Source organism: Lasioglossum baleicum, chromosome 10 (assembly GCF_051020765.1).
Source record: "Lasioglossum baleicum chromosome 10, iyLasBale1, whole genome shotgun sequence".
In the NCBI taxonomy this organism is placed as follows: Eukaryota; Metazoa; Arthropoda; class Insecta; order Hymenoptera; family Halictidae; genus Lasioglossum; species Lasioglossum baleicum.
Window position 1 is genome coordinate 1,194,948 of NC_134938.1, and position 26,608 is coordinate 1,221,555.

General features: G+C 41.2%; 1 protein-coding gene across 3 annotated transcripts in view; it reads right to left on the minus strand.

The window, feature by feature from the left end:
* Window positions 1-26,608, minus strand: part of Fas1 (fasciclin 1 Fas1 domain-containing) — a 313,103-nt gene that overhangs the window by 50,463 nt on the left and 236,032 nt on the right. For all 3 annotated transcript variants that reach the window (XM_076431658.1, XM_076431659.1, XM_076431657.1), the window contains exons 4-7: window positions 16,060-16,187; window positions 14,104-14,200; window positions 9,559-9,724; window positions 8,434-8,597 (exon numbers count right to left, since the gene is read on the minus strand). In XM_076431658.1, the coding sequence (XP_076287773.1) occupies window positions 8,434-8,597; window positions 9,559-9,724; window positions 14,104-14,200; window positions 16,060-16,187 (555 nt within the window). The remainder of the gene's footprint in view (window positions 1-8,433; window positions 8,598-9,558; window positions 9,725-14,103; window positions 14,201-16,059; window positions 16,188-26,608) is intronic.

Here is a 26,608-nt window from a genome sequence, read left to right on the forward strand (position 1 = left end):
TGGAAAATATGGAGATGATATTAAAAATGTTTTTAACAAATATTCAGAGCTCGATAATATTAGACAGCTACATGCAAGCTTCATGGCGATTTTTATATTTTTGGAATTTTGCATAAACATGAGAAATTTGCTTTATTTACTTGGCATCGTCAACAGAGTAGGAAAAAGCGATCGCCAGAGCGACATTATAAACAAAGAATATAAAACTGTGAAATGTAAAATATGTAAAAATTGCAGTACACTCTGCGTTCAGGCTAACATTTGCCCGCAATGTGCCACTTCTAATGCAAGCATTTTTAAACGAAATATGACCGTTCCATTTGCGAGAGCTCTCGTTAACAAGTCCATTCGTTTGGAAGAAGTTAATGAATGAAGTTAGCGTATCGAGAGGGGAGACACTCGACAGAGTAAAATTTCCAGAAAAATCGAATGATCGGTGATCTTTAAATAAAAACTGCTTTTCTGTGTCCATTAAATCGAACATTTCCATAAAGTTCTCCGGCGAGATTCAATTTGGTCGATCCGCTGGATTATGACAAAATTCCGGTGAATATTTCAATTTATAAATATCCCCGAGGCTCGGCAGCATCAATACAATTTACTTGCAAAATTCAGCCGATAAAGAGCTTACTCCAATAATTATTTCAACAAAAAGGATCGAGCTGTTATTCATCCAGCTTGTTGCAACTAACTTCAAACATATTTTTTAACACGCCAACATTTATTATAACCTGAATAATAAAATTTAAATAGGCAGAAATTTTTTTAATAATTACTTAGAATAGAAAAAAATATATAAAATAATTATTTCAACGAAAAGAATCTGTTATTCTTATTCTGAGCATATTTTTTAACACGCCAGTATTTATTATAGCCTGAATAATATAATTGAAATCTGCGGACAATTTTTTAATAATTATTCCGACCCCCCCCCCCCCAGAAGAAAATATATAAAATAATTATTTCAACGAAAAGAATGAAGCTGTTATTCGACCCTTGAAAAAAATTCCAGCTTGTTGCAATTAACTTCAAAACATATTTTTTAACCCGCCTGCATTTATTATATCCTGAATAATAAAATTTAAAACAGCAGAAAATTTTTTAATAATTTCTGAGACCAGAAAAAACAAATGAAGTTATATATATATATATACATAGTCTGTTACATGGGGGTTCGAACGATTTTCTAAAATATAACAGGGAGCCACTCTTTTGAGCCACTCCGTCGTAAATCAGCAGGAAATTCGGCTTTGTGCGGATCACAATGCGCCGTTCTCGATCGATCAATGGTTTATCGTCGCCTGTAAATTTCGGCCATCGCGCGAATTATTAATGCGCCGTTTTATGGCCGACGAGCTGCGGATGAAATCATATTTCTTCGAATCTACGGCTTTTCATCCCCCACCAACGAATCTTTCGTGTTAACTCTTTGTTACTTAAAAATCTGTGCGCAAACAGCGTGTAAAATTAACAAATTTATTAACGGTGACACTCAAGCAATTTTTTAAAATATATTTTAGTACTTTTTCTAGAATCTGAACAATAAAATGACGATTTTTATTCCCCGGGTCAAAATGAACCCAGTTTCGTCATCTAAATTTTAAAGACAAAATCATTTGTAAAGTACGTAATAATATTAAATGGGGGTGAATTGTACTCCGAGGAAGGTACGATTAATTAACAGAATGAAAATAATGCGGGCATCTTTAATTACACATTTCCTGCAGCTCATATGGCCAACACCACACCAGAGGCATTTAATTAAATGAAATAATTTTATTTCATAGAATATTTTATTTCATAGAACTTCCTCGTTATTCAACCATTTTAACTTGCGCCATTTATTATTTATTTATTTATTTATTTATATACATTTATTCAGCCACGTTGAACACTTTTGCGACTGCACTCGACATCCGTTAACCAAGATCGACGTATATACAAATACATACGACGGGGGCACACAATGCCTCAACGTAAATAAGGGTGGCAATAATAAGGGGGTAGATTCCGAACTCGTTATACAAGCGTGACTCCAGAAACGTCTAGAAGCTGCTCAAGAAAACAGGCCGCTATGCAAAACGGGAAGCGAAGTATTTATCATTTACTTTCAATCTTGAATATTGACTTATCTTGATTGAACGTCTCTTTGAAAAAAGAGGGGGGGAGTCTCGATGATCACGTGTACTGGGAAATCTCGTATGTATCTATATACAAGTGTACTGTAACGTGTTATTATTTCATACATCGTTGTTGCCGCGCGTGGAAACACAAGGGAACCTCGTCGGTTAGTGTACCGCTCGGAAATTAGTTACTCGAGCAAATACCCAGGAAACATTTCTCCGCTAGAACTGCAACAATTCTACAGCATTTTCCTTCGAATAATATCCCGTAATGTTCTGTTTATACTATAGATTTGGAACTTTAAACCCGAGGAAAAAATTTGGAATTTCTAGAACAATTTTGAATATTGCAAAATCACGATTTGCTTAAACAACCGAGCTCCGAACTGTGCGGTGTTGGTACTCGTTTTACTCGGCAGAACGTCGACAATGTTCCCGTGAAAGTTTTACAAAGAAATAGCCAGAGACAAAGAAGTTACGTCGCTAAAACTGTCTCGCCGTTTCGTGTATCGAGGAGGGCGGAGGAGGTCTCATTCAAACTTGAATAAAACCCCAAGAAAAAATCGTACGACATATTTTCAAAATTCCCAGTAAAGAGGAGACTCTAATCTATAAACCTGCGATGGATTCATTCCGAACAAAAATTTATTAACGATTTTACAGACGATTCAATACACCACAGTTGTCTCTACTCCACCTTTTATTCAAAGTTGGGTAAAACCGAGATAGGAAATAGCCATAGACAAAGAAGTTACGTCGCTAGAACTGTCTCGTCGTTTCGTGTATCGTTGCAGATCTTTTTTCGCTGCACTGTTTTTTATCAGGGGAGTTCCAAGTTCGTGGGAAAATGGTGAATAGCGAACGTCGTTGGGTCGATTGCACCCCCATAAAGCGAAATGATCGATTCGGAGGCGACTCCTTGGAAATTCTCGGGGGTTAAAGGGACCGACGATTTTCTTGTCGTGTTTCCACGGGCGCTGGCAACCACCGGAAGTCAATGTATGATCGTGTGGGCGCACGTGCGGAACGTGTCCCTCGTTCAAAGATGCATGTACGAGAAGGCAAGAGAGCACAGTCGGTGCTTGGAAAAGTGGGGTGGTTCGAGGGTGAAAAAATCTAACAGAGACAGGGTGAATATTGCGAGCAGAGGCGAGAGATATCTGCGGTGAGACAGACGAGGCGGTGCAGTGACGGCAGAACACACGGACTTTTATTTTTTTTTTCACATTTTCTGTGCTCCCCTACACACCAAATCGTGTATTAGCTGTCTTTCGTATTTGAGAGATTTTTTTGAGTCTTTTCTGCTTGTCTCGTTCGGATGTGTCGATTTTGAGTGGTGCCTGAAAGTAAGTGGTTAGTTAGCGCCCTGCTGAAACGACCATGATCGGTCCCAAACGTTTTGGACATTAACTCCGGATTTTATGCATTTATAACAAAAATGAGCAAGTGCAATTTAAAAAAACAGTGAAAATATTAAGAGACTTTAAGAGCATAATACATTATTTTCACCCCATTAAAATTACTAATAAAGAATTTAAATTTATATTTATAATGTAAATAAACTGTCTATTTTCCATAAAAATCCGGAGTGTATTAATGAGGAATAATACTGTTCTGGAGGGTCCTTAAATCAAGATTGGGTGGGGATCCAGATGGCCATGATAGCAAAATGATTAAACTTCAGCTGAGGGGGCCAGATATTTTTAACATTTTTTTATATAATCCTGTAGATCTTGACGAGAGAATGCCAATTAATAATTGCACCCAAATATTGAAGTTGAAATTTGCTGGTACTTCCATTTATAATGGATCCGATCCTCACCCAAATGTTATCCAAATTTGTGTTTATTGTTTAGATCGTTTCAGCAGGCTCGTGGGCACAGATATACAACACAGATCAGGAGGGTGGTCGGATCAAAAGAACATCACGAGACATACTGAGGGAGGATGTCCTCGGTGACTCGTTTGATCCAACGTCCAGCCCGAGAGGATTTGGTGCAGACAGTAGGCGAGACGTGCCGAGGATCATTGCTGAAGAACAATCGATATATATCGCATGTGACAACAGCTGTCTCGTGAACATTCCGTTTGCTGTCCTGTGTAAAACGTTTCACGTGTATGTACACGCATATATATTTATACATAGAAATATATGTATGTATAGTGTATGCATATAGATATATGTTTGTACATACACGGTCATAAATACATCCATATATGTCGCACGTGACACGTGTTACGATCACGCGTGACAGTTCGCCGAGATGACGATCTCTCTATACATGTGATTTCTATCAGGAAACGAATGTGTATGAGCAATCGATGACGGAACGACGACAGTCAAACGGTGAAATTGGACCATCATTCTTGAAGGGAACGTCTCGTATTTCACGTTAAAAATTATGTCAACGTTCGGTTGATTAAAAATTTTTTTTTGGTAAAATACGTTTGTTCCTCCTAAGAATCCATTTCCAATGTCGCGGGGGTGAATGAGCCTTACAGCTAATTATAATTATGTAAAAATTATCAATTTTTAATAAAATATCGTGCAGACTCTCCTGCTGAATAGTTTTAATGGAATCGAGCTCGAAAGACATGCCCCCAATAAATTGTTGCACGCTTGTTTTTAACACAGTGCGACGAAATATAGTAAATCTTTTAAATAAGTTTTTACGATTCTACTAACGGGGAGAGTACGATTTCCGTGGCCCCTTGTTTTGAGGTTATATTTGTGTTCTTGGGGTTATTTCAAGGAAAAAATGTATATATAACATGATGTCAAATCGGCCTGGTTTAGCCGGTAAAGTAGATTTCCTGTTTTTTATGCAAATATCTCGGTAACTATGCGAAATATGGCAAAATATCAAGAGACCTTTTTTGTAGAAAATGAAATTTCCAACAATTTATGTCCTATGACATTTTTTATTAGCTGCGCAGTTTCCGAGTATATTTATATTTCCACTAGAGATGAGTTAATGGGAACAATATTCAAAGAATCGAAAAAATTTCGAGATCGACATTTGCTATTCCAGAAATCGCAGGGAACTCTCTGCCCTCTTGGCAAATGAGGTTTCGTGATCGCGTCGCCATTAGGCTCGTATAATATTCCACATATGTGAGTGGTGTGAACCCAACAGAAATTCGATAACTCAGTGATGTCAGCTCGACTGCTCTAAAAGTGAATTCCAACGAAAAAAATAAAAAAAATTCCCTGAAACAACCACGAGGTTGCCCCGTCGATATGGAAAATATATAATAATAAACCGTTGATCGAATGAAAAGTGAAAAATCGGTCGGATTATCGGAGCCGTATTGTCCGGTGGCCGGGAAGAATGATAGATTAACAACATTTCGCGGAACATTTGGCCGATAACAATGGCGCGACACGCGGTACGTGCCGCGATTTTCGGGTAACAGTCCATCAAATTTCGCACACTAACGATTACCCCATTCAGTTTGACTGATGCGGCCTCCGTGGCCGTGTAACATGTGTCACAATATATGTACACAACCGTCGCAACAACTGCCGGTGATTACACGTCCGCGTTGCATTACATCGTATCTGTACAACCAGACCAGGACCCGGTGAGATCCTTTGACGGTTGCCGCGTGTCGTTCCGCGTGGCCTGTCACGCTCAGAGTATGCGAACACATCGAAACACCGAATACTAATGCCGACCTTAACGCGTCGTGCACACGGAATTTATAATTGCCCGCGAAACTGCCTTGAGAACAGTTTAAAAGACGGTCTACCACTTGACTCGTTGAAAATCAACAATTTTCTTGGAACTGCCTAACTTAGAGCGATTCCCCATCAAACAACAACAAGAAAACGTGGAATAATGTATTTTCTCAAATCGAGTTTGAAAATCCGGAATTTTCAAATTTTTCATAATTTATTAATGAAACTCTTACTAGCATATTCCTGACGTTTTCCCGGTTAAAACGAGTCGAAACACGACCTTCATTCGAAGCACAATTCCGGAAACAGTTGATCGACTATGGACAGTTCGCATAGCAGAGGTTCGTGGATTAAACGAGTAAATGGGATCGGAATCGTGTCGTGTTTGGGCTCGTTTTAATCGGGAGAACGTCGGGAATTGTTATTATATGATTGTTATAAACAAAGATAGTTCTGTATCGTTTAAAGAATTCTACGACCGTGATACGTACTTGTAGAGCGTGTTTAACGATTTCAGGGGTTGGCACGGAGTAAAACGTCGTTCCGGCGATATCAGTTCGCAACGGCAGCGCATTAGAGCCGGTTTACAAGATAAGACGGGGGCGTACGCATTCCGGAAGAGCCGCGAACCGAGCGAAAAGAGCGTGAGCCTCGTAAAGATTCTATCGAACGCGACACGACACGGCGACGCCCGGTTCGATCGTAATGATTCTAATCTCGGTCTGGTTTTCGCGGGTCTCCGGGGCTGTGATAATGCGACCTAGTGGTTCTATATTGGCCCGGCGGTTAGCCAATTTCATTAACAGTAATGGTTTATTCGTTGGGTAATCCGTTTCCCTCGTGCTACCCCCGTTTCACCGCCGCGCAGACGGAGAAGCGAGCTCGGCTCTGCTCGCCGCGTCGAGATCGTGTATACCTTTGTGCTTCCTTGCTAAATCGGATTACAGACTCGTGTTGCGTCTCGTGTGCGCTGCAAAAACGAGTTAATAGCAACGACGAGCTAACATTCTTGCCCCCGATTCCCTCGGAGCGCGACGGTATACCTCCCCCGCCTTCGTCTTTGCATTTCACTGAAAGCAAGTCTTCCGGGGACCTCGAAAAATAGGCGTGGCCACCGTTAATTCAATTTCGGGCGACGGGCTCGGGTCCATTTTGACCCGTGCCGATAAAAATTCACGAATTAATGGAGCTTACTTCGAGGAGGACGGAGGAGAGGTCTCATTCAAACTTGAATAGAACCCCAAGAAAAAATCGTACGACGAATTTTCAAGATTCCCTGTAAAGGGGAGACTCTAATCTATAAACCTGCTGTGAATTCATTCCGAACAAAAATTTGTTAACGATTTTACAGACGATTCAATACACCACAGTTGTCTCTACTCCACCTTTTATTCAAAGTTGAATAAAACCGCGAGAAAAAATGGTACAATATATTTTAACAATTCCCTGGATAGGGGGGACTCTAATCTGGGAATCCGTGGAATGTTTATTCCGGAAAAAAATTGATTAACTATACAGCGTCAAATACAGCGAAGATATACAGTGAACGTGCAAACGGGCCGCACTATTTTTAATCGAGTCGCAATTATCGCGTGAAGTATTGATTGATAAAATCACTTGGGACAATAACTGGGTGCACACGCGTCGTTCCGCAAGAGCGGTATTTAATTGCATTCCGAAGCGCATTGAATATTCAACGAAGGAACGCCGTGGCGGCGGGTTCGATGAAGCGAATTGTACCGTCTGGAAAATGAAATTATTGATAGGTGATTAAACTTTTAATGTTTGAACATCGACAGTAGGCCCGTGGGCTACGTCACGGCGTAGAGAGGGGAGGAGGATCCATTGTGAGGATCGAAGGCTTCAGAAGATGGTGAATGGCGCGACGGTTTTCAGACCAGAGGCGGTTTAAGACGGTTCCATAGAGAGATATCAAAAAGAAATAACCTCTACAATTGTGAAACTCTGCAACGCGTTTCTTTGCCAGGCTGTTGCTCGCACAATGAGAGAAATGCGGATTGTGGCACTGTGAACGCCATCTTAACCTCTATACTCCTCATCCTACTGCGAACTAGTTTAACAAACCTCGTCGAAAGAGTTCCACTGCTGTAATGATTGTGAATAGAGTGTTCCTTTCAGACAACATTTCACTTGGAAATTTATTTACCAAATTGAAATTTATTCAATTGAAAATTATTCAATTGGGGTAATCTTGAGGGACACTATAATTAATAAATACATATAATTTATAATACAAAACTTGTCAAAGAATTGTCAATTATTGGCCATTTAATTGTCAATAATTATTTTTACTAATCATTATGAATAATTAAACGGTAATTACTATGTGTATATAATTTATAATAAATGTACTATAAATATTATTATATATATGAATACCAGTTTAATTATACGTTTAATTGAAGTCTTTCGAGCTCGATTCCGTTCATCAAAACAGAGAAATGGATGTTCGAAAACGCCATTTTGAAAAAGCAAAGTCATCACGTGGCTGTGAATGATAAGATGCAACGAAGAGCGTGACTATAGTGATTGCACGCGTCATACGATTCTTGAGATAGGATTAACCACGACGGTTCTAAGAGAAGGAAAATGGTGGCAGTCACTGACCTCGAGGAAGTCCTTCACGGTGGTGTCGACGACCATAAGCGGCCGTTGAATCAGGTGTACCACGCCGTTCCTCACCGGTATGTTCGCTTTAACGATTTCAGCGAGCACAACGCCGGTCATTGGATGATTCGCATCGCCCATCACGGTATTGGATTTGACATAAACTGAAAATAATGTTTCCAATTATCTGTCGGAACGGTATTCTATACACACATACTTCTATATTACGGAGGAACGCCATGAGAATCGATTACGAAATGAAACAGTTTCCGATTAAATCTTCGTTAAATAATTCGCGCGTTGATTTAACGTTCGATTTACCGGGCCATTGTTTAATTCGTGTCCGACGGTATCGCGAGGCGCGATCGATGGTAAGGAGCAACGAACTTCATACATAAATTGTTGTATGTGTTCGACTCAATTTCAAGAAAGAACAAATAAAACAACTTATCACAAATTTGTACTCTTTATAAATCTACGACATAAAGTGATTGAACGATCTATAAATTTTACTGTATTAATTTCAACTTATTAAAATTATTCGAAAAAATGGGTAAACTTTATTTGTCTGTGCCTTCCTCCTATAAATTATGATGTATTTGGTATGTAATCCAGTAGATTTGTACCCGGAGAACCTGCAGATCGAAGTTTCGATCCTGTAGGATCAATGGTTCAGGAGTTATGGTCGCTTAAAGTTGAACAATCTGCAGTGTTTTTGACAGGTGAAGGCGCCGCCATATTGGCTTGTAGTGAAGATCGAAAGCCGCTTACCGAGAGCTGCCATCTAGCGGTTCTGCTCGGTAAGCGGCCCGCAATCGTCACTACAAACTAATATGGCGACGCCCTTACCTGTCCAAAACATTGAAAAATGCACATCTTTAAGCAAGCATAACTCCTGAACCATTGATCCTACAGGATCGAAACTTCGATCTGCAGTCGCCCCGGGTACAGATCTACTGGCTTACACACCAAATACATCATAATTTATAAGAGAAAAGCACCAATTTTTAGCCGGGTAAAGTAAAGAGCAGCCGAAAATATAAATGTCTATTTGATTCCTGAGCTTTGTGTAAACAACAATTGTTCAGAAAATTCACGGAAATTCATTGGGCCAAAATATTTTACCTTTGTCATTTTGCTTGAGGAAGCTGACAGTGACCTTAACGTTATCAGTGAACGCCAATGTCTTGTAGGGTACATTCTCTGGTGTTGGTGACGTGAATAGGACGTGGTTAGGTATCACGTGACCATCGATCACCACACGATCTACCTTTTCTGGTCTCGGTGCTGGCTGGAACAGATAAGAAATTATTATTATTAATTTGCCATTTCTCATTTGCTGCAGCAAATGTAAATATAATTGTGGAAAAGGGTATGTTGACTTTCCCTGCCCGTTCCGACGAGTATGGATTATTCGATACTCCAGTTCTTAATGAACTGTGCAACAACTATATGGATTCCTTTTCCAAGTTTCTAGTGATTGTATGGGTTCCACCTGAAGGGGTTCCTTCGCATTGCCAACCCCTCGTTCGATTCGAATCCAAGATTTTCTACTTCAACTGATTCTCTTACTTGGCTTGCAGAAACCATTAAACAATAACCCATAAAATATTCTATACTGCTGCGAGAGCAAACAGGTGAAAATTACAAAAGCATATAAAGTTACAAAAATATTTTCAATTTCTTCTCAAAATGCACAGGTGAAGATTAGACAGAAAAATTTTCAATTTCTTGAAATGTGACTGACTATAATTTAATTCTTGGTGATTTCTCAAAATTATTAAAAGAAAAAATACACTTATTTTTCATAAAGATTCATAAGACAGATTCATAGACAGAAGAAATACACTTCAATTTACATTTTGGGGGTTGTACCTATCCCTTCAAAACGAATACGGGTCAATCCATGCCGAATCGATCACTTTTTGCAGGCACCATCGTCGATTTTGTTCTAAATGAAATATGTTGTAGTCCATGAGAAATTAGGCGGGGGGTTTAAGTCATCATTTTTCCGGTTTCAAATTTTTTTAGAAATGGCAGGCCTTCAAAGTTTTCAGATTTTGCCCATTTCGGCGACAACTGGCTTCGCTTACGAATTTTTATCTCGGGAACTGTTTGTCCGATTGAGCTATATTTTTTTGTTGTTTTATTCGGGAAGGAGTGGGCTATTACAAAATAATGATTTCAACCTCGAAAATCAACTGATTTCTCATGGACTACAACATATTTCATTTAAAACAAAATCGACGATGGTGCTTGCAAAAAAGTGATCGATTCGGCATGAAATGACCCATACGTCCAAAATCCCCAATGTACTGAAGGGCGACATGATTAACAATTTCCGAAGGTAATTATACCGCGTAATTGACCCCGAAAATATTGAACCACTGATAAAATTTCCCTCGAAATGTTCACTGTCAGCCGGGTACCCGAGGCATCTCTCGGTCCATTAGCCTTTGTGCCTGACTACCGTCGACTGTCGATTGTTCCGCCGGCATTTCGGTTGACTCTGGTACACACGGGGCTCGTGTAAACGGGGCCTGTAATGCGGTGTAATCGCATAAAACCGTGGAGGCGAACGGCACAACACCGTCAAAGACGGATCTCCTCTCTAGTGCCTATAAGGGGTGAGCTGTATCCTCCTTTCCCGGTATCCTGGATGCTAACGGTGAAGCAACGAGCTGGCTAAGGGCATGAAATAAGCATCCACTTCGGTGTTCACTGGCCCACCGGACCGATACGATGATTACATGCTTCTTGTTAACCCGGCTGTTCGGATGGAGGTTCGCTCCACGGTGTAAAGGATGAGCGAGGCGTGAGCGATTGATTTCCGATTCGTGATAAGACACGAAGAAGCCTGCGGTGTTGCACGCGATTCATATTAATGCCAGAGGTACAGGCTTCTCGCGTGACAAAGACCGAACTTGTCGGAGATCTTGAATTTCGGCTAGCTTCCCTTAGGTAATGCAATTCCACCGACTCAACTTCAGATATTCATTAATAATTGTTACAATCCATTTTCTGGCTGCTTCGATATACAGGATGATTCTACGTGCGAATATCAATCGAAAAGAAGGAGTAACATTTTTTCGATTGACGTCTGGATTTCGAGAAAATCGGGTTCGAAGATCCATCGGGATCGCGTGCTATAGCGTATGCTGAAAGTAGAATAGGTTGGACATGGTCAGACGCGTTCGACGACTCCTGTAGACTTGTCTCCCCACTCTATCGCTCCACGACGGTGCAGAGAGGGGGTAATTCCTGTCCCCACAATTCTAGTGACCCTCGCAATAGGTGGAGACAATTTTTATTTTGTTTAGATTAACAGAGAATAAATAGAGAGCAAAAGAATAAATATTAAAACAAAATGAAGAACGTTTGTTAGTGAAACGATCGGGTCAACAAATAGGTAGGATGAAACAGCCGCGCTCCTTTCAAGTGTTTTCTCCGATGGACGTTTTCGGAAACACAAAAGCCATTCGGCGAACGCGGTTCCCACTCTCCGTTATTAATTCGAGCCTTCTTTCTTCGCTCCCCGGGCACGATGGTAGTGGTAATGGCCGGCCATTGACGAGCTCACATTCGAGCCCCGAAGAAAGAGCCGCCCCCGGGTTCCTTACGTTCCAGCATTGAGGCATCGATGTCGTTCGGTTGGAAAAGCCTCGGCGACGAGCTACGCCGAGTGCTTTTCGATACGGTTCGATCGCTCTCTCTACCCCTCCAGTGAACGAAACGAGTCCTTTCAGGCCCGAAACTCGATTCTGGCCTGCTCCTTTATACCAGTCCCACACACACACACACACACACCGCACGATCGCGGTTCCGAATGCGTATCCGATATCTCGAACGTGCACTATGAAATCCTGACGTAGAAGCTGCCAATTCCTTCGACTCGAGTCCGTCTGTTCGTCTTTAATTTTGGAGTGCGCCAGAGTCTCGATTTTTGCAAAAAAACCACACACCTTTGCTCCAACCACCGCGAAACGTACTTCTTCGTGGACTCCACGCTCTTTTTTCTAACAATGACTTTGGTATTTTTAATCGGACCATAATGAGCTTCTGCTGACATGTTCCTGACACTTTCCCGATCAACACGAGTCCAAACACGGTATCATTCGAAGCCTATTTCCCCGTTTAATCCGCGATTTAGTAGAACCCCGCTTATCCGAACTCCTCTAAAACTCACAATTCGAAAATTTTATTCGTGAGAATAATTTGTACATATGAGTGGGTGTGGACGTATACCGAAATTCCATGGAAACATTCAATATTAAGTATAAAATTTAATAATAATAATAATATCACTAAATATGAACATCCAGGCAAGAACTGCCGAACGAGAGCACGAAGATTAGTGGAAGTCAGCTGCACCGTGAACGACGCCATTAAATCGCAATATACTCGGGCAGGTTAATAACAGTTCGCGAGGCTGAGTCCGCGATACAATCGCGCAATTTGCCGGTATCGCCGATTCGTGATTCCGCGATTAAAGTCGCGTGCGTCCGTTCAGTTTCCGCGGGGGTTCTGGTGTAATCAAAGTTTCGGTGTGAAATCAGCATTTTCGTGCGCTCCCCCCCCCCCCCCCCTCTCGAGGGAAAACTTTCCGATGGCGACAATTCCTGCGGAGCGTGATGGCGTGTATCGCGGAGAGGTGGGGGAGAGGTGATGGTGGAAATAAAATGGCGTTGGAGAGAGAGACTTCCCAATTTTGAAAAGTTCGTTGAAACGAGGCCATCGTTGCCGGGTATATAAAGTCTCTGCCGCAGCTTGATTCTTTGTACCGTGACTCCCCGTGGCAACCTGATCCTTTTAGCCCTGGGTATACCGAACCTCTGAACTCATAGAAATCGAGTTGCCCCGGCTCCCTTAGTTTGTTTCTGACATCGTATAAGGATCGTATTGGAAATGTTCGCGATGGCTCCGCTGGAAAACCGCACAGCCGGTGATAACGTGATAGAATCCTGCGAGGAAATAGAAGCGTTGTTGTCGAGGGACCGTGGGACCTGCCGATCCCGACCTCGGAATTGGAAAGGACACTAATCGATGCAAAGAGAATGCAGAAAATCACTTAGAACCTGTGTGCTTACAATGATTTTTCTAATGACACACATCCCGGCGTATCCGCGACGTTTTCCCGATTAAAACGATACCAAACACGACCCAGTTCGGTTCACATTTGCCCGAGTAATCCAAGGTCGAAGGGAACCTCTGCTATACGAACTGTAAACAGTCGATCAGCTGTTGTCGGAGTTACGCTTCGAATGAGACCGTGTTTGGACTCGTTTTGACCGGGAGAACGTCAGAAATGTGTCTGTAAAGGTCTCATGAAAAAAAAATGATGAAATTTGAGAATTCCGGATTTTCGGAAAAATTGGTGATTTTCACGAATGAATCTGGTATGTTTGCAAAGGAATCCAAAGAGAATTCGTGTGCATCAGGTTCGCGGTTGCGCTTGTCGGAAGAGGAAGACGTCTGTAGGGGACGAATCAGTCACGCCGTGAAGTTAATGGATTTCGGTTCCAGCACGTCCGCGATCGATCAAAATTTCTCGCCGCCGAGTGATGAGCAAGACGAGTTACCATCGCCGGAATCTTTTCAAGGCTTCGCAACACAGGCGATATTAAAGTACTTTCGGGATGATCGATATGGGAAGGTTGCTAAGCAGCTTACCGTGAAACCCTCCTCGACGGGGATGAGAAAGGTGTAACGCCCGTCCGCCTTGAAGTCCTCCTGCTTGTTCTCCTTGACGACCCGTTGCCGGAAGATGCTGCGGAAAGAATTGCGTCCGTTAATTGAATCGAACGGTCACGTCGGAAATGACGCGAAATGTTGATTCGACGAAGAGTTCGACGGGAAACGGCTTTCAACTTTTCATCGATTGTTACCGATACTCTTGCCGATCGATTTCTCTCGAGCCATTGTTGCGGCCGGGCTCCACTTCGCCGATTCTTTCACGAAAAGTAATCTTTGGTTTTATTGGACAGCGAGGGAAATTGAACTATTAGAAAAATTATTTCGGGGGAAGCTTTCTTTGTGCCCTTTCACCGCGGGGAATCCCTGTAAGGAGATTTCGATTTGAATGGGCAGACTTGTGGATCTCGTGCGTCACATCCGTTACACGCCGGCCAATTTTCCTCGGACCTGGCGGAGCCAGCCAACAAAGGATATTTAGGTACATGCTTCTTTTTTTATAGGACACCCTGTATATTTTATTCCATAGTTTCGTAGAGCGTGAAAAGACGAGTCCAACGAGTACAAGAACCATAGTGTTTCGATCATTCGATCTTGAGATATTCGTGCTGAAAGGAACAGACCTAATGCAAAAGCTTACCTTTCAGACAGGGATATCTCGAGATTGAATGATCGTAATGGTACGGTCATTATACTCGTTGGATTCGTCTCTTCATGCTCTACAAGAATATCAAATAAAATATACAGAATTCTGTGCGAAAAGAAAATAGAATTTTAAGAAAATATGAATTTTGTACAACAGTGAGTAATGCAAGGGAGGGTATGAATTTTAGAAAGAAACTGTGAAATATCCCTGTGTGGAAAGTTGACAGGCTCGGGCTCCATATCCGGCGAGGATGTATTAAAAAATGGCTGACGGTGTTGTATATTAAAGAACTTGCCAAATCCCCATGCCCCACGTCGCCGGGAATAAGCGAGAATGGTGTTTCACCGAGAATAGCAAATGAAATGCAGCAAAGCTTAAAGAAGTTTCGGGACGAACGAAGCTAATTCACTCAAGGTTTACTTACTCCGATGGCGGCGCGGCTGCCTTGGCGCGCCTTTAAATATCGATAAAGACTTGACAAAGTGAGCATCGAAGTTAGTTGAGAACAACTACGGAAGTTGGTTCTATCTTCATCTTCCGGTGAACGTGACCAAACTCGCCGAGTATATTTTACTTAGGAGTTACAAGCGAGGAAAGAAAGTATTTTTAATAATAATAAAGTAGCTGCACACGTTAGCTTGTAATATCGCGTCGCGGACGGAATAATTCAGAATCCCCCCATTCAATTCTACTTCTGCGCGCGGGGACACCGAAAAACTCATAAAATTGGATATGTCGTCCAAAAGAATTTCATTAACAATTGTTCACATCTTCGGTGGGGGTATATTTATTTCTAAAAGGTCTAGTATGCGTGTACATCTTTTGTAATGGTAGTATTGAATTTTAATGTCTATGTCTCTATAAAATTGATATTTCGAGATAAAAATTCGCGCGCCGTACAAAAGGAGACTGCGACGCGATATTTGGCAATAGTCCTCCATTAAAGCTGTGTCCCGGTGAATTTTTCAGACATGATGTGCAATCAGAGCGTGATTGTTCACCAATGCGAGACTTCGTTTGAATAGGTGCACTGCTTCGTGAACAATGCAGTCGCACAATCGCTTGTTTCGAGGAGTGTGCTCGTTAAAAAGGAATGGCAAAGAACGACCGTCGGAAGAGCACCGTCTAATTGTTCCAAACAATCAGCAATTGATATTGTTCCCTCGTTAGAATGTTTGTTCACGCTATTAGAGATTTCGAGGAATTTTCTAGAAATTATTTCACCGGGGGAAATATCAATACTTTCGTACCGGGAAATCCGATCGGAAAATTAATTGAAAATTACTCACCGTACTCGATGGACACCCAGCTGAAGCTCCTCGCTTTGATTCAGGAATTCGTAGGCGTTCGGATTCGAAATCATTTTCGCGGAGTTCGAACGTACTGGCTCCAGCACTTCGTTTATCACGTGCAGGACCTGCAACAGGACGAACAAGAAAATTTGTTAATAACAATTCCAACATTTTGTCCAATCTTATTTTTCAACATTTTACATTCGATCAGGATTCCTTAAATCGCTTTACGTAGTTTACAGAAATAATATGACACTCCATTTGTCTACACAATAATTCAAACGAACACACCGGAATAAAACGTCACCGCTACCACGACACCGGAAACAATCCATGAATAATGCAAACAGCATGAATGTACAAGTTACACGGTCCACCCGGTATATTACATTGTTTTCATGACGAGGCTAGTTTTAATTAAAACGATAGTTCCGCCGCGAGTTAGATTATTTATAGATGGAAACAGACGTGCATACATACATTGTATGTGCATATGTGTATCCGTTCGCAATTCAAAAAACCTCGAAATTAACTCGGCGCGATAAATTCGCGAGGATACTTTCGGGGCACGCGGTAATCCGAGTAAACCGGAACGCGTACTGTTCCAAAGCTTGGTCCAAGGACCGTGAAAATTTGACACCACTAGCTGCGAAAAATCGGAAAATTATGCTAGGATCGCGACAGTCCGTGAAAACCACTGGATCGCATGGATTGCGTGAAAATCGTTTGCATTGATTGCAAGCATGGATATAATGGAATATAGGGATGGAGGATGTCGTTGCGGGGTGGAAATCTTTTTAGGAGGGGACGAGGTAGAAGTTTGCATCCTTTTCATTGGCTGTGTCCGGCGCAAGCGCAGTACGTCATTATGCATGCAGCGCCACGCATTGGCACAGCGTTATATACAGTTACGCATAACCTTGACGTAAGTTACATAAAATGACATTTATGATATCCTTATTAATTATTAAAAATATATAACACCTGTTCATTTACTAAAAATAATGATTCTAAAATATAAATAACAAATGTGATGTAAAATTAGTATATGTTCTTTAATTCGTGTTGCACTTTTCCATTTCCTTTCTATATTCTCTAATTTTAGTTTTCTTTAATCTCTCTCGTTCTAGAATTTTGTTCAGATTACAGATTTATGAATTATTTGAAATTGTACATAAGAACATGAAATATGTAACTACTAATTGAATAAAATCAAAAAATGTCTGGAATCTCTATTCTATACAGGTTGTCTCAAAATTCCTTCAATATCCACAAATGGGAGGTTCCTGAGATCACCTGAAGCAACATTTTCCTTTGCAAAAATGGCGTCCGTGGCTTTGTTAACGAGTTATTAACGAAAAACACGGACCAATCAGAGCGCGACCTAGACGCGTGTTGGCACAGTCATGTTTTTCGTTAATAACTCCGTAACAAAGCCGCGGACGCCATTTCTGCAAAGGAAAATGTCGCTGCAAATGATCTCAGGAATTAGATTGTGTTCTCCCGTTTAGCCGAGGAAACAGTCCTAACAGCCCCACCCGCCATTCCGGGACACGGTCGCGCCGTCCGTCAGCGGGGCGGAAGAACAAAGTTAGTTATCGAGTCGAAGGGGATTCCCCGCCGAGATAAAAGAATCACGGCTATCGCGAAGAAAAGCGGATAAATAGCTAGGTGGGTGAGGAGTGGGTGGGGGGGGGAGGAGACGCGTTGGAAGTCGCGAGACTCGGAGGGATAGTAAATGGCCGGTACACCTTTTCCAATGAGTCTGGGGAACTGATGGCGGTGGGTCGCATCCTGCCGTTTCCAATGGTATCCGACTCGACACCCATGAAATAGTTGCGTTCCCCTCCGCCCCTCCCCCTTCGGCTGCAGAATAAATACCCGGGGCGGGCTTCCTTCGCCGGTGTCCCTTTTTCCGGCTCGTTCCTCGCTTTATCTTCCTCCTGCATCGTGTCCCCGTTTCCTTCGAGCCGCGCGGCCCCCGCGATGTCATTTGTCTTACTATATCTTCGCTTCCTTTCTCTCCACCCCACCCCACCGTAACGTCGCGCGCGGCTTCCACCACCCCTTTACGTCGAACAGGCTCTCGCGGCTTCACGAGATTAACTGTATACTTTCGCGTTTACAAGCGGGCAGGATCTCCGCCGGCAATTTACTCTCCTCCGTTGCGGCTTGTCGATCTGAAACCGGGGCGAACCTCCTCTTTGTGTACCCCGTCCCTCTCTTGCGGCTCGTTCCCTTTTCTTTTTATCCCCTCGTTTCGCGCGGCGAAATAATTAGGCGGCGTCACGTTCTACGACTGCTTCCTTCCGGGATAATTGTTGCGTTACCTGCGCGGCGGGATTGTTTATTGCTGCGACCACTGGATTTTTTACTGGGGCGTAGAATTTTCTTTTTTTTTTTTTTTGTTGAGCGTTGACGTTTCTCTTGGCTGGCATTGTTCTTATATTGCAGGTCTTCGTGGAAAAGAATTATTGTTTATATTTTTGTCAATGGACTGCGGATCTTTATGCGAAATAATAAAATGTTTGCATTCATTGCAAGACACAGGGGGCCAAATGCAAAGTTCATGCTTCTTTTGATTATCTTGTTAAGGTGAAACTGATACACTGGTTAATACCTCCACTGTTTCAAATTGTACGTACCCAATTTTGTCATAAATGCATAAAATCTGTAGTCTATCTATCAACAATGCACGGTCGTTTATACGATTTACACGATTTACGATTTTCCTGTTTTGTTCTTGTATTGCAGACCCTTGCAGAAAAGAATTATTTATAGTTTGATCAACGACAAGCATGAGAGTACGGTTAGCATAAGCATGAAGGTCGTTTGAAGGTCAACATGTTATACACGGTTGAATTTGTCTTTTCATTGGCTATAATTTTACGCTAATCAAATTACGTCGTTCAATTTAAAAAACGAAACGACGATCACCCCGTATACACATACTGAGGTGAATTAAATGGCGTCGTGTGTCTGTCAAACAAATTCCCAGCGACCTCCCCGCTGTTTCGCGGTCGATTCAATGAATCTCCGAGCGACTTAAAGAGGATAACTTCCTCTGGCCGTCTCCCGCAAGCCGCCGGAAGAATACCGGCCCGAGCCCGGACACGCGCTTTAACTTCCGAACCGTTTTACTTTTCCCTCTTAACGAAATGTTTTATCATCGCGATTGAAAGTTCCTCGAACTTGCCGAAGATTTAAAGTTCCGCGCGGTGTGTTTTGATTCACTTAAAGCACCCCACCAGCCAATTACAACGGTCCCTTGTACAGGTATTTTTCTGCTCTTTTGTTTCCTGCAAAAACTCGAAAAAATTTCTCACCGATACGCCAGTGTAATGGAAGCAGTTCCATGTCAGAAGCAAGACGCCAAGGTACTGTGTGGGTGCGCAATGTGTAAGTGACATTTAGGGGTCGAAGTTTTCACATATATCGAGGCATTACTGGACACCTCTTCCCGAAAACAAAAGTTAAAACCTCGTATATACAGTTAGGAGCAAAACTGATCACACACACTTTAAATCAGAATAACTTTTTCAATGGATGGACCAAACGACTTCAATTTCTCTGTAAGGCTAGAAGAATTAGTTTAGTAAGTGACGTCTAAAAATATGTTGCAAAAATGCATTTGGTCGGAATTGTGAAAATCAATAATAAAAATTGAAATTAACGACTTCTTTAGCTGGGCCAATAACAAAAATTTAATACATGTGTTTGATCGACTTGTATAAGTTATATACGCTCCGAAAATTTCATTGAAATTGGTTAATTGGTTGACGAGTTATAAACGATCAAAATTGGTAAATGCCAAAAGTCTTGAAAAATTGCAATTTTCACCAATTTTCATCGTTTATAACTCGTAAACCAATTAACCAATCACAATGAAATTTTCGGAGCGTATACAATTTATACAAGTTGACCAAACACGACTTTTAAATTTTCGGTATTGGCCCAGCTAAAAAAGTCGTAAAAATCAATTTTTTTGATTTTTGAAAAATGCATTTTTTCAACATATTTTCTAGACGTCATTTACTAAACTAATTTAGGTGTACGGTAGTGCACCAGCCAAGTTCCTCGCACTACCTCCTTTTACACGAAACAACTTAGCCGTTTTTTAGAGGTTTATAACTCGGCACTGGAGGCAGATGGAGAAATGTAATTTCGTACACTTGTTAAATCTATCTCATTTTGCTATCATATCTCAATATTGACAAAACATTAATCCTCTAACATTAGTATGTTCCGAGGTATAGGACCTCAAAAATCGCTAAATTTGTCACTGACTGACTGACTGACAGATCATCAAAACCTTTCGGGTACTTCCCATTGACCTACAAGCTTGAAATTTGGTACATAGGTCCACCATAACAAACACCTTAAAGGGGTATTAAAAAAAAAATATTACGAAATAGGTTACGTATAGAGAAAATGAAATATGCCGCTTTTCCTATCTGGTCTATTCAAACGTCCGTACAGCTCCATTCGAGGTAGTGACAAAAATACCTAACACCTTTTATGGCCATTGGTTTAAAAAGTAACGGCCAAGTTTAAATAATTTAGCACTCCGTGTAATTCATTAAAAATTAAATAGCGTTCTTTTAAACTAATTTTTACAAACGCTTTTTTCAGTATTGCAAGAGGTATTTCTAAACTAATGAACTTGGCCGTATTTTGGTTGATCTCAGAACTTTTTACGGCCATAGGAACTTGGCTCCTGTTTACAGGATGTTTTTGTTGGGTTCATCTAGCCTTACAGAGAACTTGAAGTCGTTTGGTCCATTTATAAAAAAGTTATTCTGATTTAAAGTGTGTGTGATCAGTTTTGCTCCTAACTGTATACTTCCCTCCGAGATGGTGTCCGATGTTCTCGCGAACAGGTCGACACCATACAAAATCTGAGGTCAGCAGATCTAGTTTTAATCTCGCGGAGAGGGGAAGAAAACGTGGGTGGAAGTGAATTGGCGCCATGGTGTCTGGACGCCACACCCTATCGACCCCAGAATCGTTTACAGACCTGCTGTACGGGACGAAGAAAAGCCGGAGCTCGTGTTATGTTGCAAAACACAATTCCCCGAGAAAGAAATGAATTTTCATGGGAACCATCCCCCAAAAACAGCGGAAGGTTCGAAGCATCGCGATTAATTTCTTTGCACGGGAGCAAACGTACTTTCCCATCCTCTATTATTGGCGTATCTTTATGAAAAATAAAAATCGTCTGCATTCGTTGCGAAATTCTTTTAATCGTTTTCATAAATTTAAAATAATAAAACAGTACTTTATATTTTTCTTGTCATAATAATTTAAATAGAAAAATAAAAATTGTTTGTATTCTAATTTGTATTTTAATCGTTTTGAAGCCATTATCTATTTTAATCGTTTTTATAAATCGAGAATATGATGAAACAGTATTTTTAAATTTGACAAAAAAGTATAATTCTTGCGATAACAATTTAATATAAATATAGTAATGAAACATAGAATTAAATATAATGGTAAACATAATAATAAAATAATTTTAAATAGTTTCCAGACGTTCGAATTTGTTTCTGCTCGTCCCTCGATAAATTCGCGCGATGCGGATTGAAATGCGTTTCCCAATTTCCGAGAAGGCAAGCAACGCACAGATGCAATTCCCTATTTTTTGGAGTCGATCGTATGACAAAAGCCAGTTCTCCGGAGCCGTGTAAAAGCGTTGCGGAGCGAACCGGAATTGAACGGACAGTTTATGTTCGCAATTCGCGCGTCCACGTCTTATCGCGAGTTTTGCGACCGATTGGCAACGAGTCGCGCGCGCAAACTCCGACGTGTTTTTACTGTGTCTCTGTGTATCACTTACCGTCCTTCCCCGGAAGTAATAGCTCCCGGAACTGGGGCGGATCGAATGAATTGTTTGCCCTGACCCGAAAGGAGTTCCTTCGTCCTTCTCCTCCAATAGGAACAGGGCCAAACTTGGTGAACCTTGTTGATTTCGTTTCATGAATATTTCAACGTTTCGGCGAAGTTACGGGGCGGGGGGAGGGAGGCGAGACAGGGCGATTTTGGCGAGACCTGATTTTTAACAAAATTCACTCGGTCTCTCGTAATTTGATTACGGAATCTTGTTAAGGAATTTTCCCGTTGTTGGCCTTCGTCCGGAGTTTTTGATGAAATTTCGAGCCCTCTCCCCCCCCCCCCCGGATTTGCATTTTTATACATTACTGTATCAAAAGAGAAATTGAATGGGAATTGGTTTCCGCCGAACGTCCCCCAAGAAGGTGCCATTTTACTCTTGGAACTTTCCCCTGCCTCACCTAATTTTTTATTAGCATCGTTAAATATTTCAAAAAATTGGTAAAAAGTTTCCTAAACGGAGGTGCCATTTTATTGTAAACGGTGCCCTTAACAGTTTTCGCGAATTCTCTTTTGAATTTTTTATTGGCATCGTTGGAAGGGTAATTAACAAAGTTGGTGCAAAGTTTTCCACACGGAGGTGGCATTTTCTTGTGAACGGTGCCTTTAACAATTTTTAGTGAATTCTTTTTTTCCCGCTTTCTTGTAGCCTACCTTGAGTTAATATCGAACGTGTAAGTATAATGGTTTCTAATTTTGTAGTTTGAGAGATAGTGTTATTAATGAAATTTTTGTTTGCGCATTATCCAAGGTAAATAATTAAGCAGTGAGCATGCCATTCGCGCTGGTTTATGGCCGCAAGGCGCGGACACAAACGGAGTCGGTGTAAAATTCCAACCCATTAACTTAGCATTCGTTAATTTACGCGACCTCGGGGACGCGGCGAAGACACAATTAATTACGAATAGCCATAACGAACCATTCGCCTGTTTTTATTAATGGCCACGCTCGAGAGTGCAAACGTGACTTCGGCCCCAAGATGGCGACTACTGCGGCGCAAACTTCGAATTAACGACCTCTTGAAGGAACACTCTAACTAAAAAAAATAAATACAAATTATTTTTATGGGTATATAGCTTGGGAAGTTTATTACGGGAATATATATATATGAGACACCCTGTATGATAGAACACAAAGCACTCGATTATGTTTCATGGACTGAAATGATAATTATAATCCCTTTTGTTAGGAAATAATTGTCAATATGAACGTTAATGGAATATATCTATCCCCAACAGAGATAATAGACTTTCATTCTATCACCGAGGTTTATTTTATTCCACCAATTGATTAAAACTCTAATTTGGTGTGTCACGTGTAATTCATCGGTTTCATAATTATTGCTTGTTATAACGGACGGAATAGCGCTGGCAAATTGATATGCCAATTCGATTCGGATAACATTTTCCGAACGGTCCGCAGATCTTCTATGACGTCAGGTCGGTGGAATAATTGATTGAATATGTCCGCCGCAATCTGCTCAATATACATTCAATATATTTGAAATATATTTTTAAAATTGTCAATATTTTAAATACATTTTTAATATTTTCAATATATTCGATACTTCCAATATTCTCAATATTTTCAATATCCTCAATATATTCAATATTTTCCATATATTCCACATTTTCAATATTTCCTACATTCTTCACAATTTGAATATATTTTCCATATATTTCAAATATCCTCAATATATTTAATATTTTCCATATATTCACCATTTTCAATACTTCCTATATTCTTCACATTCTCGACATTTTCAATATATTTTCCATATATTTCGAATACCCTCAATATATTCAATTTTTTCAATATTTCCTATATTCTTCACATTTTCAACATATTTTCAATATATTTTAAATATTCTCAATATATTTTAAATACTTTATGGAAATATTTCCAATATGTTTCGAATAGTTTACATGGAAAAATAGTCCCAACATATTCCAAATATTTTATAAAAACATTTTCTCCACATTTCGAGGAAGAACTGTGACGCGTCGAGCACCCGTTGCATTGACGAGCGGAGTCTCAGTGGCAATCGAAAACAATGGGATTAAGCAATGCGACGCACTATCCCGTGCATGCTCCGTTGAAGAATAGTCCGTGACAAACAATCGAATTTCGAAGTTGCTGAACCCGGCTGTCCGGGGGAATATATATCAAATCGTATAAGAAATTAAGGATTCGTTCCGGTGCTTCGGTCCTCTGTTCGTCCAATGACTCGTGTCCGGCAAGAAAGATAAATGGCCGTCAAAGGACCTCCCGGATGAGAGAGAGAGAGGGGGGGGGGAGAAAAAGAGCGAGTGAGTTCGGTCTCTTTCTCGCGAGACCGGAGCGAAACGATTCATTTCTAGGCAGCCGTTCTGGCATACAAACCTTGGGGAAGAGAGAAAGCTCTCGTTGTTTTTTCTTTCTCCCTTCGTTTCCTCGCGGAAGACTCTCTCCCCGGATAAATGGAACACGGTCTCTTGCTCCGTCGTCCTTCTTCCTATTTTCTTTGTTATCGCACAATCTCTGTTTTCCCCTTGTCTCTTTCTCCTTCCCGATCGGGGGGATACACCCGGCCGCCGTTTTTCTTTATCGAACGCGGACTGCTGCTCTCAGTATGCTGCGGCAAGAATATTTCCGGGAGGAGAGCTTTATAAGCTGGAATCGACAGCTTATCGCTTCGCTACCGTGCTCGCGATTTACCACGCCTGCGGAATCCTACTCGCGCTTATGCGCGGGAACGGTATAAATCGGCAACGAAATAAACGTACCGGTTCTAAATGTTAACCTTTGTATTTACAGTAAATTTAGATTGTATTCGGAACAAATTCTTTCGTGTGCAACAGATTTGTATTCACTGAATAAAATTTAGCAAAAACTATATTGGTATACTGCTAGTATACTATACTATATTATATTATATAGGGTGTCTAAAAATGACCTGACATTTTAAATTGCGCGCCATTCTTTTTGTGACGAACCAAGAGTCAAACCTATTTTTGTGCGGTAAATAGGGACCGCACAAAAAAAATAGTCACGATCTTCATTCACACTTCTCCAAAAAAGAAAGAAAATTGTTTCCATAATATCTCGTTAACTATTAGGTTTAGGATACATGGAGGTCAACACTTTTATACTCAGAATTTGTTACTCTATCGATCTATGGTATAAAAAGTAGGAGGTGACCTTGAAATGTCCTCCACCACTCCACCCACAAGAAAACAGTTAATACTACGTAATGTAGCCCATCATACCAAACAACATTCGTAGAAACACTTTTTTGATAACGACAACGTCTTCAACGTGATTCCTTTTCGAGTCGCCAAAAATCCTTCTGACAATCATCATTTTAGTCAAACAAAAGAACCTATTATCCAAAATTTCATCCAATTCTGAGCATGGACGTAATCGGAAGCTTAGCCGTATATTTTATCATACTATTGCTATTTTATTTCTTCTGTTTCCGGGATGAAAATCCGCGTATAACGTTCGAACGGGTGAACTCCGCGCTTTGAAACCTGCATTTTCGGAGTTTTCTTGTAAAAGTCTACGAGATTCTGTGATAATGAAAATGCACAATTTTTGATCCCGCAAAGTGAAGCTCAACCCACACCGCGAAACGAAGCCATTAAAAAAGATTTAAAAATGTAGTAAATAGCGAGGTTAACAGAAACAGCGCCGACAAGGGAAGATAAAGAACGTTCCCCGCGCGGAAATCAGCTCTGCCGAAGTCACCGGCGAGATTTATGGCATCGAACAGCGGCGTGGCATTGAGGGAGCGGTTTGTCCCTCAAGTACCGCGACTTTTATCTTGGGGCGGTATCACGCCCACTTTCTTTCCGCAACGCGCACCCTTCGTAGTCACCCCTAATCGTAGTATTCCTTCGTCCAGCATCGTGGTTCCTGCATATTTAAACAAGGTGCACCGTGCGTTTCGGGGGGACGAATTCGGCATTTACGCCCCGGCACGGAAATCTCGGCTTTATTTCGTCCCAAATCGAGTTACTGCTTGAACCAACTTCGCCGTCGCCGTCGACGTCGCCGTCGTCGTCGTCTCTCGCTTTTCCCTTTTTGTCCCCGTCGCATTTCCTAGGACTCCCGGGACGAGTTTCTCTATGGCCTGCCAGAGTGTCTCGTAAAAGGAAATTGTGCCATGAAGAAAACGCGACGGCCGAGAACCGCGGGAAACGGCCGGATTTACTGCGGGACGAGAGATTATCGTAATGTTAATTCGTGGTTGGTTGATTTCCTGCGATACACTTCTTGTTAGAAAACGCGTACGGTACACGGCACGTAATCTCCACGTGCTATACTTGTCACAACACTTCGATGCAACGTTCCATATTTTTGGCGGAATTTTTTCGCAGGCGAGAGAATCGTTCCAAAGTATCGAATTAACTCCTTGCCCTACGATTTATTTTTACGGTTAGAGGCCAAAGATCGTGAAAATCTGCAATTTTTACTTTTAATTTTATGTCATGTCGCCATCTTAGATTTCAAAACCCCTTTTCACCCCCTTAGGGGTTGAATTTTTTAAAATGCCGAAGTAGGTGTTTGATTAATTATATCAAAGAGCATTAAGACCAAGTGTCAAACAAATCCGACCACGAATAAAATATTCCTCGTACAAACGTTGCAACCTCTTTTCACCCCCTTCGGG